At 36.5% G+C, this 12,955-nt stretch overlaps 2 protein-coding genes across 3 annotated transcripts in view; one reads left to right on the top strand and one right to left on the bottom strand.

The window, feature by feature from the left end:
* Positions 1–2,300, top strand: part of ptprna (protein tyrosine phosphatase receptor type Na) — a 31,547-nt gene extending 29,247 nt beyond the window's left edge. The window contains exons 20-23 of the mRNA XM_084421758.1: positions 173–226; positions 329–393; positions 476–549; positions 1,553–2,300. Coding sequence (XP_084277884.1) covers positions 173–226; positions 329–393; positions 476–549; positions 1,553–1,624 — 265 coding nt within the window. The 3' untranslated portion in view covers positions 1,625–2,300. The remainder of the gene's footprint in view (positions 1–172; positions 227–328; positions 394–475; positions 550–1,552) is intronic.
* Positions 2,301–3,021: 721 nt separating this feature from the next.
* Positions 3,022–12,671, bottom strand: dnajb2 (DnaJ heat shock protein family (Hsp40) member B2). 2 transcript variants are annotated; one of them, XM_084421760.1, is made up of 11 exons: positions 12,340–12,671; positions 11,593–11,679; positions 10,541–10,650; positions 10,365–10,418; positions 10,172–10,288; positions 9,055–9,147; positions 8,678–8,795; positions 8,280–8,350; positions 6,156–6,413; positions 3,781–3,846; positions 3,022–3,492 (listed from the first exon to the last, which is right to left on the bottom strand). In XM_084421760.1, the coding sequence occupies exons 2-10, from the start codon at positions 11,655–11,657 to the stop codon at positions 3,818–3,820; spliced, it is 915 nt and encodes a 304-aa protein (XP_084277886.1). In that variant the 5' UTR covers positions 11,658–11,679; positions 12,340–12,671; the 3' UTR covers positions 3,022–3,492; positions 3,781–3,817. The 2 variants fall into 2 exon arrangements, with proteins under 2 accessions (XP_084277886.1, XP_084277885.1); XM_084421759.1 differs by lacking the exons at positions 3,022–3,492; positions 3,781–3,846 and having other exon boundaries at positions 4,161–6,413.
* Between the last annotated feature and the right edge of the window lie 284 nt (positions 12,672–12,955).

Below are 12,955 nucleotides of genomic sequence, written 5' to 3'. Positions count from 1 at the left end.
CCCTTCCTTCCCCAGCATCATGCATCCTTCAATTCCTCTTTGTCGCCAGAATAATGAATCGTAGGGTTTGACAAATTGACAGTTATGCTCATTATGACATGTTTTCTCCCTTCTTCACCCCCAACCTTTCTATTCTTGCATTATGCATCTTATTTTCCCTTTTTTTTTTCAGAAAAGTAAACAAGTGCTACAGAGGACGCTCATGCCCAATCATTGTGCACTGCAGGTAAACGGCTACAAGTTGTGTCTCAGGCTCGCAATATGGGCTATGTATTTCTTTCATGGAATATGAATGATTTAAATTAAAATGGTTTCCTGTTTCAAACAGCAATGGTACTGGTAGAACCGGCACCTACATTCTTATTGACATGGTACTTAACCGCATGGCGAAAGGTAAGCGCCTCATTACTCTATCTAGCCGTTTTATTTAAGTGCGCCTTGTACGCCACGCTCACAGGTTGTTTGTCTGTTATAGGTGTGAAGGAGATTGACATTGCCGCCACATTGGAGCATATTCGTGACCAGAGACCAAGTATGGTACGCACTAAGGTATGTATAAAATGCTTTTCGATGATTTCAGCATGTGATTGTGCATGTTAGTATGGAAGCTTGTTTCAGCAACGCAATAAAAAAAAGGCAATTGCGACTTTTTATCTCACAATTCAGACCTTTTCTTGTAATATTGAGTTTATATCTTGAAATTCTTTGTTTCTTGCAATTCTGAGGTTGTGAACTTCCAATTGTGACTTTCTCTGGCAAACTCGCATTTCCGAGTTTATATCTAAAATCGCAATTTCTATAAGAAATTCAGAATTACGAGTTTATAAACTCGGAATTGCAAGAAATAAAGTTAGAATTGCGCGACATATAACTTATTCTTGTAATTCCTAGTTTACATCTTGTAATTCTGACTTTTTCTTGTAATTCCTAGTTTACATCGTGCAATTCTGACTTTTTCTTGTAATTCTGACTTTTTCCTGTAATTCCGACTTTTTCCTGTAATTCCGAGTTTACACCGTGCAATTCTGACTTTTTCTTGTAATTCTGACTTTTTCCTGTAATTCCGAGTTTACATTGTGCAATTCTGACTTTTTCCTGTAATTCCAAGTTTACATTGTGAAATTCTGACTTTTTCTTGTAATTCTGACCTTTTCCTGTAATTCTGAGTTTACATCGTGCAATTCTGACTTTTTCTTGTAATTCTGACTTTTTCCTGTAATTCCGAGTTTACATTGTGAAATTCTGACTTTTTCTTGTAATTCTGACCTTTTCCTGTAATTCTGAGTTTACATTGTGCAATTCTGACTTTTTCTTGTAATTCTGACTTTTTCCTGTAATTCCGAGGTTACATTATGCAATTCTAACTATATTTCTCACAATTCTAATTTTATATCTCGCAATTCTGAGTTTATAAATTTGGAATTGCAAGAAATAAAGTCAGAATTGCAAGAAATAAACTCGCAAATGACCTTTTTTATATTTTATTCTGTGGCGGAAACAAGCTTTCTTGTGTTATTGTGTATTTACGCACTAAGTTTGACTGTTTCTTCAGGACCAGTTTGAGTTCGCCCTGACAGCTGTGGCAGAAGAGGTCAATGCCATTCTGAAAGCCCTTCCTCAGTGAACCACATCCCACTGCGTCCCTATCACATCCTTTCGACTTGTACTCACCTCTTTTCATGCACCTCACTCACTTTCAAAAGTCGGAAAATTAATATTGTCACACTATAAAAGACTATGAACGCTTTCTGTATGCTGGAAACACTTTACAGGGGCCAAATTCTTCAGTCCTAATTGAGTTTCAGGGAGAAACAGTGGTTTTAAGAGACAGTGATTTAAAGTGTCCTAATTTCTGAACATTGAAAGTATAATGTCTTTTTTATAAATATATATACACATAATGTTTGATGTTGAAAATGCGGAATCTTTACATTTTGTTGTTCTTAAAATGCTTTCTTTATCATGGTATGGCCAAAAATGCAATTCATGTATTAAATGTAAAAAAAAGACAGAAGAACCCACCATGTCTCATGCAGTCAAACATGAGAACATATATGCACAGTCATGACTCACGTCTGAACCCAAGAGTGGTTTGTTTCAGTGGAATGTACCTGAAAGGCACCTGTAATATCTTACGGTTCCTGTCAAATCTCTCACAAACATTCAGTGCTTTCACATCCTTCATGTCTAGTGTCTAGTGCAGCCTTTATGTCGTGTGATGATCACTGTGATTGATTCATGGAGAGCTCGGTTTGTCTATTCCTGGAGCAAATAAATAGAAAATTATAAAAAAAAAAAAAACAGAGAAATATATGACTATAATTTTTAAATGGTTCAGAATTAAATGTGAATCTGTGTAGCAGCACTGCTTGATGTGTGTGGCTTTTTCTTTCATTATGATCATGCAGACTGAACTCTGCAATTTATTAACAAAATATATATGGCTTTGAATGTAGAAAGCTGCTTTTTCCTGTAGACTGTGTAGTTAAGACCAAACCTAAGTCATATAATCAAACCTAGTTATTATTTTTGGCACCGAAATGACACATTTCACCTTTAAATCACACACACACACACAAAAATGGTATGCTTGTATGTTTGATTTTTTTATAAGACATTTAAAATGTCTATCTTAAACACTGTTCTTTTTAACTTTCTATTCATCGAAGAATCCTGAAAAAAATAAATGTATCACTGGTTCCACAAAAACACACAGCTGTTTTCAATAATAATAAGAAATGTCTCTTGAGAATCAAATCAACATAGAATGATTTCTGAAGAGCAACGACTTTGAAAATTCAGCTTTGACATCACATGAATAAATGACAATTAAAATATATTAAACTAGAAAGGTTATTTTAAATTGTAATATTTCATAACATTGCTGTTTTTACTGTATTTTTGATCAAATAAATACAGCTTTGGTGAGCGGAAGAGTCTTCTTTCAAAAACATTTGAAAAATCGTACCGATCCCCAACCGTTTGAACAATAACGTAAAAAAAATAAAACTACAGAATAATGGGTTATGAAATGCAGATATTTTAATTAATACACAAGAAACCTTCCAGAATAAATAATAAACCTTTCATTAGTTATGAAGATTTAAAACTCTCAAATATAGCATTTCAAGTGCAACTATACATTCACTGCAGGTTTGAATCATTCATTATTAAAAATGTGAAAGAATAATTCTGTCCTCAAGACACTTTAATTTGTACACGAGCTGTGCAGTGCAGGCCATAAATATAATTTATATATAAAAAGTAATCCAGCACTCCCCTCTCCAAGGCTCACATTAACACACATACATACTTAGCACGTACATTATTGACCTTTATGTAGCGTTGCCTGGGATTTTTTTCCAAATAAAACTTTGAAAAGGGTCTGAGCAGCAGGTGAGCCAGGCAGAAAGAAAGACAGAGAGAGAGAGAGAGCAAAAGAGAGAGAGAGAGAAGCAGAAAGAGAGAGCAGAGCACCGGGAAATGCTTCACCTGTTAAGAGCAGACGGATGAATTCAGTATTAGTGTTGCCTCACAATCCTCTGCGTTGTGTTTGGTCAATTAAAACTACACAGACTAATGAAACTGAGACTAATAAAACAGGATTGTTTGCTATTTTGAGTGTACTCAAGTTTCTATGCACAAATTCTTGATCTGGAGCAGCAAACTCTCAGGTAATTACACAAATGCATGTTCATTAACTATGAGTGGGGAGAAGATCTAAAAGCTATGCTTTAATTCTCAGTCATGTACAGAGAAGTCTACAACACTACGTTTTACCTCTGGGGGTAAGAGAGGGGGGTCACAGCGCCACAGGTCAGCCTGTGAAGGCCTGGAAGTCGGACTCTGTAACGGCAGGGAGAATGAGTCAGGTAAAAAGCCCAGGAAAAACAAAATCATTAACAGTAAATGCAAATGAGGTTTACAAATGCAACCCATTAATAGGAATGATGAATGTGCCGGTAATGACAACAGTCACACTGAATTACATGCACAAGAAAAATCAAATGTATTCAACCTAATTTTACGTACGGCCTTTCAGATGTAACAAATAAAGAGGTAATAAAGGGCTGCTGTCCATTTATATCAGGTAAACTGGAGAAAAAGCATGGATAAAAATGAGCAGTCCATCAAAAATACTTCTTATGCTGAAAAGAGCTGGTTTAATACAGTTTATTGTTCTTCATATTACCAACAACATCATGTTAACAATGACCGAGTGCTGAATATGAATTAGGATACTTCTGTTCTGAGATAACAATGTTGTCTCGCATAACATTTTCAAATGTGAATAGTAGTTATTATGTGAATGACTTTGTTCGCTCTTTGCAGTTGTACACAAAATATTTTTTCAGCAATATTCACATAGCATCACATTCAAACTTTTTTTTAGTGTTCATTTATTGATGTTTTGTTCATTTTATATCACAAAGCTTATAGTTATGAAACAAACTGCACAAGCAAGTAAAAAAAAAAAAAGTATGTGTAACTTGTACACAAACTGGCATGTGAAATATAGCATTGGCAACAATAGCCAAGCATTTGAATCCTAGCAAAATAAAAGGCACAAACAAAATATCAATACTGAATCATTCGGATGCGTATAAAACTAATGAGAGACATTGTCAGTCAGTTATTTGGCACATTCTGATAAATTGAGATAATTTTGGATCTACATTCCCTTACCTGTCTGTCTGTAACGCATTAGGTATTAGGAGTGCTAATCACTAGACATTAGCCCTCGGAGGCACATTATCTTTAAGTCTTTGTGCAAAATTTCCTCATCTACAAAAAAGTCCCCTTCACATTCAACAGGTACCTCTGAAGGAATGACAAATGCACCGTAAAAATCACAAAGCACCCAGACTAGAGTCAGAGAATACTCCTTTCTAGAAGGAACAATAGCAAACACTGTTGAAATAGAGCACTTCACTGCTGGAAGAATAAATGGACCGTTCATTGGGAATTGGATGCCAACTAATCAGCAAGATAGCTATTAAAATGCTCTGAAATACTCCGAAAAGCTACTGAATTTGTTTAGAGCTGTGGTTCTCCCCCTTTGTCCACAACAATATCCGAAGATCCCATAACTTTCATCGTTTTTCAGAATTTACTGGTTAGGAATTAAGGATAAGGATTTTTTTTGTTTTTAATTACTCACACAATTTTTTTCCGATAAAGTATTTTAGAGCTTTTATTTTTTTAAATGAAATGTCTTGATTTTTGGCTGATAATTTTAAGTTATTTTGAGGTTAAGAACCACTGGTTTATAATGCAGCAACTTAGTTGCAATTTAATTCATCTGAGTGAGAATGCAAGTACAGAGCATTTATCTTTGTTTGGCACTAAAAAGTCATGTTGAATACTGGATTATGCTGGTTAGCCATTATGCTAACCATATGCCTGCTCTCCAATACCCCCAAAACGCACCCTCCAAAGACATGTCAGTCAACCTGATGCCAGCAATCCAAAAGATTCACAGGCAGAGTGTTTTTCTGATCGGCTTGACTATTTTTACTGTTTACACAGTCAAGGCTGGCAAATGATATCCCAAGACACCTATTTCAGTGATATCTGTCAGATATGAGTGACATTCTAAAATATTGCATACAGTACATTCAAACTTCCTACTGTAGAAAATGTCCTGTCTTTGTGTAGTATAAACACATTTTGGCACCTGTTATTCATTCCCCAAGGCAAGAAAATACAAATTCAACACTGTCATTTTTGTGCAATGCCATCAGCCCTGCCACAAGAGACAAAACTGTTAAAGCACAGTCCAAAACTTAAGGATTAAAAAAAAAAAAAAAAAAAACAACCATAGAGAGAACATAAGGTTAACACTGCTGATTTCACACACAAGAATGATTATTCTCCACAGTCTTACTAACAGACCACACACTGACACTTCCTTTTCTTCTTTACCACATTATTCCCATTGGCCGCCATTTTATCACTCTCTTTATCCTCTCTAACACTCTCTGGATGCAAACTTTCTGAACCCGTATCTAGACCCTGATCTGTTAGTCTGTCTTCTGGAGATGAGGGGGTGGTTTGGTCTGAATCATCTGTCACTTCGCTCTCGTATTTGTTTTTTTGAACGGCTCCCTTCCCATTCCCATCACCTGGTTGCCTCCCCCTCCCTCCCCCAGCACCTGAGATCACGTTCTCTGCCCGCTGCTGGGCCTCCATCTCCGACAAGCTGCAGGCCAGCGCCATCTGGAGGTCTTCGTCCTCGTCTTCACTGGCATCGGGGCAGTGGTAGAACGGGGCGGCGCTGAAGGACCGTAAGGCGGGGTTTGGGGAGCTGTTGTTGGGGGGGTGGAGCAGTGGCGGTTGGGATTGTCTGGGAGGCTGACTGGACTGCTCTCTACGACTCAGTTCCAGAGCTAAAGCCATCTCATCCTCCACACCTAGACACATAAACACAGCTGATGGTCAGATCACTTCTACAGCAACTCAACACGGAAATTTGGAATTTGCATATATGGAAATACAAGAAGCTGGCGTAAAATGTAATGAGTTTGCTAAATCTACCTGCAAGCCTAAGCTGAGGTTTTGAGCCAATATTTGTGAAAATAAACAGTTGAAGGAATATGTGGTATTATTGTTTTAATTATTTATCTGACTCCTATAAAGTAATGTGACTAGTGAATTGTGAATTAAATTAGGATAAAGGATAAAGACGTACTGAAAATGATGTTTAAGTACCAGAATGCAAGATTGTTGAGCTAAGAACAACAATCATAAATATATATATATATATATATATATATATATATATATATATATATATATATATATATATATATATATATATATATATATATATATATAAATATATATACACACATACATATATATGTACCACTGTGCGGAAAACAGCATAAAAGCCTTTTTCCTACAATATGCTAGGTTTCCACTTTTATAACTAGACCAAATGGTTATGACTTGGACATACACTAATATTTACTAACATTAAAAAGTCTCATATTTACCAAGGCTGCATTTATTTGATCAAAAATACCATAAAAACACTAATATTGTGAAATATTTTAACAAATTAAAATAACTGTTTTCTATTTGAATATATTTTCAAATGTAATTTATTCCTGTGATGGTAAAGCTGAATTTTCCGCATCATTACTCCAGTCTTCAGTGTCACATGATCCTTCAGAAATCATTCTAATATGATGATTTGCTGTGCAAGAAACATTTCTGATTATTATCAATGTTGAAAACAGTTGTGCTGCTTAATATTTTTTGTGGAAACATGATACATTTCTTCATTAATTTTTTTTTGAAATAGAAATCTTTTGTAACTTTAAAACTGTCTTTACTGTAACTTTTGATCAATTTAATACATCCTTGGCAATTAAAACTAAGTATTAATTTCTTTAAAAAAAAAATCGTATTGACCCCAAATGTTTTAATGGTAGAGTATGTGTATTAGGACTGCAAACACATCTACTTTTCCAGGCAGTCCTGAGTCTTATCCTGAGTCTGCAAGTTGATAAGGTGAATTTTTACATGCACATTAAAGGGATACTCCACTTTTTTTGGAAATAGGCTCATTTTACAACTCCCCCAGAGTTAAACAGTTGAGTTTTACCGTTTTCGAATCCATTCAGCCGATCTCCGGGTCCCACTTTTAGTATAGCTTAGCATAATGTATTGAACCGGACAAGACCATTAGCATCTCTCTCAAAAAAATGAACAAAGAGTTTCGATATTTTTCTGTCGGTGAAGCAGGTCGTAATGATATGACGCAGCACATGCCGCCTGATAATAGGCTACTGAGCTGGGGACTATTATCAGGTGCTGCGTCATATCATTACGCCTGCTGCACTCATGGTACTGCAGCAAAGTTTCTTGATTATTACGCAGGAATGAGAGTATAGTTCCTAGCCAGATCATCCTAGAAAATTGCAAAAATCCTAGAAAATTTACATTTTCCGTCGGTCTTAGTACACGATGTAACTACAGAAGAGTCAAGTTTTAAATAGGAAAAATATCGAAACTCTTTGTTAATTTTTTTGAGAGAGATGCTAATGGTCTTGTCCGGTTCAATTCATTATGCTAAGCTATGCTAAAAGTGGGACGCCCAGACCCGGAGATCGGCTGAATGGATTCGAAAACGGTAAAACTCAACTGTTTAACTCTGGGGGAGTTGTAAAATGAGCCTATTTCCAAAAAAAGTGGAGTATCCCTTTAAGTATAGAGATTGCCTTTTGGCTCAGCCCAATATTATTATTAAACGATAGCAAAAAAAGAATTACCATTGATGAGGACAGTTTTCAGAACCCCATCCTCCTCAACCTCTGTTCTCTCCTGGCCATTTTCTCTGACCCTGAGGGAAGAAATTATTTTTTTTTTTTCAAAAAAAGAAAATAAAGGGGAAATATGTAAACAAAATATGTTAAATTAAAATTCCTGTGACTTTCTGTAAATCAGACCGTCACATTATGGCAAAGAATAAACCCTCTTTTACTTCTCTACATCATTTGCATTTTAATTACTCATTTAGTCAAAAACTGTCTTTTTGGTTTAATCTGCCAGATGCACTGTCATACATCACTGATTTCAAATAAAGACAGTAGGTTACATTGTTTAATTGTACCACATATGGAACAAGGATAACAGCAGACAAAATCAGTTTAAAGAGAAGCAAACTGACTTTTTTGTGGAGACACGTTTTCCATTGACAATACGGGTGGAAGTAGAAACAGACTTGAAGTTTGCCCCTCCCATGCTGCCCATCCCACCCATTGAAGAGGAGAAGGAGGTAAAGTCAGCTGTTGAAAAATAATAATAATTCAGCTCTTAAGGATTTGAAAAAACAATTATCATAAAGTGACTATATTACCATATCAACTCATTTATTTGCCATGGTCCAAATCTACAAAAGAATAGTTTTTCACCAAATTGTCATCAATGTTATCAATACGTATTCTGCAAAGTTCACCTAAATTAAGTATTAATCTTGGAGACCACATATGCAACATACATACAACATGCACACAAAAAGACCACAAAGCATATTTAAAAACCAACCATTTGCTGAGGGGAAGGAGAAGAAGCGACTGGGCCCAAGCCTGGAGGAGGAGCTGTGAAACCCACTGTGCATTCCACCAAACGGGAAATCATCTAGCGGGAAAGTGTAGAAAAATGCGAGAGGGCTTAGGAGGGGAAGGTCAGGGAGAATACGGTGAGTCTGTGAGGCCGCGGTTCTCAACCTTTTTGACTCAGAGAGCCAATTAAGGCCCCACCTTTGTCTGAGCCTTTATTCGAGGGCCCTTTTATATAAGCTGACATGTAACTTTGGTAACTGTACATCTATTGTAATTAATAAAAATAGACTCAAAAGTATGATGTCAGTTTAATGCTGTACATCTTTATTTTTAGATTTTATCATTAAAGGGATAGTTCAAACCAGTATGAATTTATTTCTTCTGCTGAACACAAAGTAAGATATTTTGAAGAATGTCTGTAACCAAACAGTTGATGAACCCCATTGACTTCCATAGTATTATTTTTTTTTTCCATACTATGGAAGTCAATGGGGTTCATCAACTGTTTGGTTACCGACATTCTTCAAAATATCTTACTTTGTGTTCAGCAGAAGAAATAAATTCATAAAGGTTTGGAACAACTTTGAAGGGGAGTAAATTATGACAGAAGTTTCTTTTTTTGGGGGTGAACTATCCCTTTAATATAACTACTTTTATAAAAATTTCCCTGCAAGTTTGCTGAGACCCCCAAGTGGGCCCCTGGCTGAGAACCACTACTATAAGGGAAATTCTAACAGAGATAAAACACTTGCACTGGTATCAAAGCAAAATTTATAGACTAAAGTCAGTCCACAACATCGGAAGATATTGTTCTGGTTCTTTTAAGTGCGCCGCGCTGCAGTTTTGTCGTCGTCTGCTTTAAATGCTTGAGCTCTTTAAAGCAGGATGGATTCTGATTGGCTGACAATGTTTTTATCATTCATCAGCAGGACAAATTTATTCTGAAAGTGATTCCAAACGATATTGTTTCTCTGTGCCATTACTGTTATAGTTGTTGTGTGGACTCTGCTATCCTTTTACACTTCAAACTATTTTTAGAACTGTATCTTTATCGTTATAGTCCTTGGTGTGAACGGGCCTTGAACTCCCTGAGAACCCACCAAAGAAGTCAGCGAATGGGTCCTGCCCTCCGAAGAACTCTCGAAACACCTCATCTGGGCTGCGGAATGTGAAGGAGAATCCTGGGAAGTCATCAGGAAATGAAGAACCACCAGAGTCTATAAAACAGAAGAGCTCACATAAGCACATGTAACAACAATAAGAGAGTATAAAGCAGCGTAAAGTTCTCCTCACCTGAGCTTGGCATGTCCGATCTACCGTATCTGTCGTATGCATCACGTTTGCTTTCTTGAAAATGAGAAAAAAACAACAACAGTGAAATGTAACACCCAAAGTAACCTAACCCTTTCCTAACAAGTGATTTAACCATTTATAACATTGCTGTAGAGTTCAAATTTCCAGTGTCCTACTGTCTGAAAGAACTTCATAGGCCTCTGCTATCTCCTTGAATTTTTTCTCTGCCTCTTCCTTGTTGTCTGGGTTTTTGTCAGGATGCCACCGCAGAGCCTGTTTCCTGTAACTGTATACACACACATAAATAAACAGTTAAGTAAACTTAGCTTGACTGGCATCTCAAGATTGTGATGGTGACATATAGGTTCAGAGGCTTTCGCATACAACACGTTATTGCGTCCATCTGTGCTTTTATGACATATCATAGTGATATTGTTGAACTAAGGTAAGTCAAAAAACAGTTTAAATCTTTTAAAATGTCCTGTGTGAATGGACCTTTTTAAAATTAAGCAATATCAGCTTGATCAGTGTCCTTCATTTGAAGGGAAATCAGAAAACGGACACTTTCATTAGTCTAAAACTAGAAAAACTGTAAATCCATTAGTCATTCTGTTAGTGTGGCTTTACAAATATATTAGCATATCTCAAATAGTTGGAGTAACAGACCACAGCAAACAGGCAGAATAAGATGTCATGACATTAAGATGTTTATGAACTTCTTATGGATGTAATATATTCAAAACTACCATTCAAAAGTTTGGGATCATTATTTTTTTTTTACTTTCTATTCACCAAAGAATCTTGAGAAAAAATATTAAACAGCACAACTGAGCAGCAAATCATCATATTAGAATGATTTCTGAAGGATCACGTGACTAATGATGCTGAAAATTCAGGAATTTTCACAGGAATAAATTATATTTTAAAATATATTTAAATAGAAAACATATACTTAAAACTGTAATAATATTTCACAATATTACAATTTTAGATCAAATAAAAGCAGGCTTGCTTAGCATAAGAGACTTTTTAAAAACATTAATCTTACCAACCCCAAACTTTTGAATGGTAGTCAAAGCACTGTGGTTGATGGATACTTTGTATAGGTAAACTGTCTCAAAATTACTTGAATCTTCACTTGCATCTGTTAAGAGACAAATTTAGAAACATACAATAGCAACAATCCCATACTGCAAGCTACTGATAAGTGAAGGCAGTTTTAACTTACGCTTTCTTGATGTCATCTGGAGAAGAATTTCGTGACACTCCCAGAACATCATAGTAATCCACCATTGCGGCCTTCAGTGTAGTGCACCTGTTACTCAAACAGTAACAAATGACCTCATTATAAATCACAAGAATGTGTCAAGAAGTGTTTCTGAAACCCTGGCTGTCAGTTACAGTCATGTTCACACAATTAGGCATAGTGATCATTCAAATCAAATGCCATGATATCAAAACATACAGTAACAACAACTTGGGTCATACCCACTGATCTATATACATACACACCCTGTGTTTTTGGCAATGTATATTGATTGGTTTAGCCATCATTTTAATGTATCACATTATTAAGGGTTTATTTGAACAACTTTAAAATTCTAGGCACTTTAATGGCAGAACTTTTGGGAGATTTTCTACTGGACTTTTTTTACTCGTATGGTGTTATGAATGACAAGAGATCAATGAACTGTTGCTGAAGATGACAGTTTATCAGAAACTGCTGGATTTGGATTAATAGACTGAATATAGACTGGCATTCCCCTGGAGTCTGGCCTGCCCATGTCTGGAACTCTCTGGAAACCGGACACAATGTGACGTTATTTCAAGCCCAAAGTTAAAACGCGATTTGTGTGTGTGGGCCATATGGCCGCTGACAGCTGCTGCTGCTCAAACACGCCTGATCATCAGACACACACACACACAACTCCATATAAATACAGCATTTTAGAGATCCTGCAATCATTACTTTTACCTTTTTTAGAAGTATGTCCAGCCAGGAGAAGCCGTGCTTCTGTAAACAGGACTGAGATATTTCGGGTGAAGCCACGGGAGCGACAGTCCGTTCCGACTCCCAAGACGCTGATCACAGGAACTGACGCTGTTTTAACGTACGCTTGAGTACGGAATTCCGTCAGAATCACCCATTTACCGTTGGTACACCGGGCTTCATTACTTCAGCTTGTAACCGATACCCAACTTTGTGTGTGTGTCCTTCGCCCTCTGCTGCGAAATGAGTGCGGTGCGTCACGATCAGCTGAGCTGCGCCGTTTAGAACATGCCTGTGTTTGTTTACGTCACACGCCCCGCCCACCACTGGAGCCATGTGTAGTTCAGTAGAGAGGTGGAAAGTACCTATCAAAACGAACTACTATATTAATAAAGCTGTTTAAACAAAGATAGCGCATCCTGTCAGGCTCAAACAACCTAACGGATTGTACGAGGCTCACTGTCATAAAAACAGGCCGCACCATAAATGGAGTGGACTTATAAATTAGGCTAACATTTCCAAATGTAAAATAATAAAGTAAAAAAATTAAAATAAATTATTAATAAAATCTTAGGTCGTGGGATTGGAAATCTTTTATTTT

Source organism: Rutilus rutilus (assembly GCF_951802725.1).
Source record: "Rutilus rutilus genome assembly, chromosome: 10".
Taxonomy (NCBI): Eukaryota; Metazoa; Chordata; class Actinopteri; order Cypriniformes; family Leuciscidae; genus Rutilus; species Rutilus rutilus.
Note: the sequence above shows the minus strand (reverse complement) of the source record. Positions and strands in the feature narration are given on the sequence as shown.

What these genes read in the sequence shown, in the direction of transcription:
- dnajb2 (XM_084421759.1), bottom strand. Translation starts at nt 11,657, where the DNA reads ATGGTGGATTACTATGATGTTCTGGGAGTGTCACGAAATTCTTCTCCA. An exon ending in CCCATTCGCTGACTTCTTTG is followed by an intron (nt 9,148 to 10,171) that starts GTGGGTTCTCAG and finishes CTTTCCCGCTAG; the next exon opens with ATGATTTCCCGTTTGGTGGA. An exon ending in AAACGTGTCTCCACAAAAAA is followed by an intron (nt 8,351 to 8,677) that starts GTCAGTTTGCTT and finishes TTCTTCCCTCAG; the next exon opens with GGTCAGAGAAAATGGCCAGG.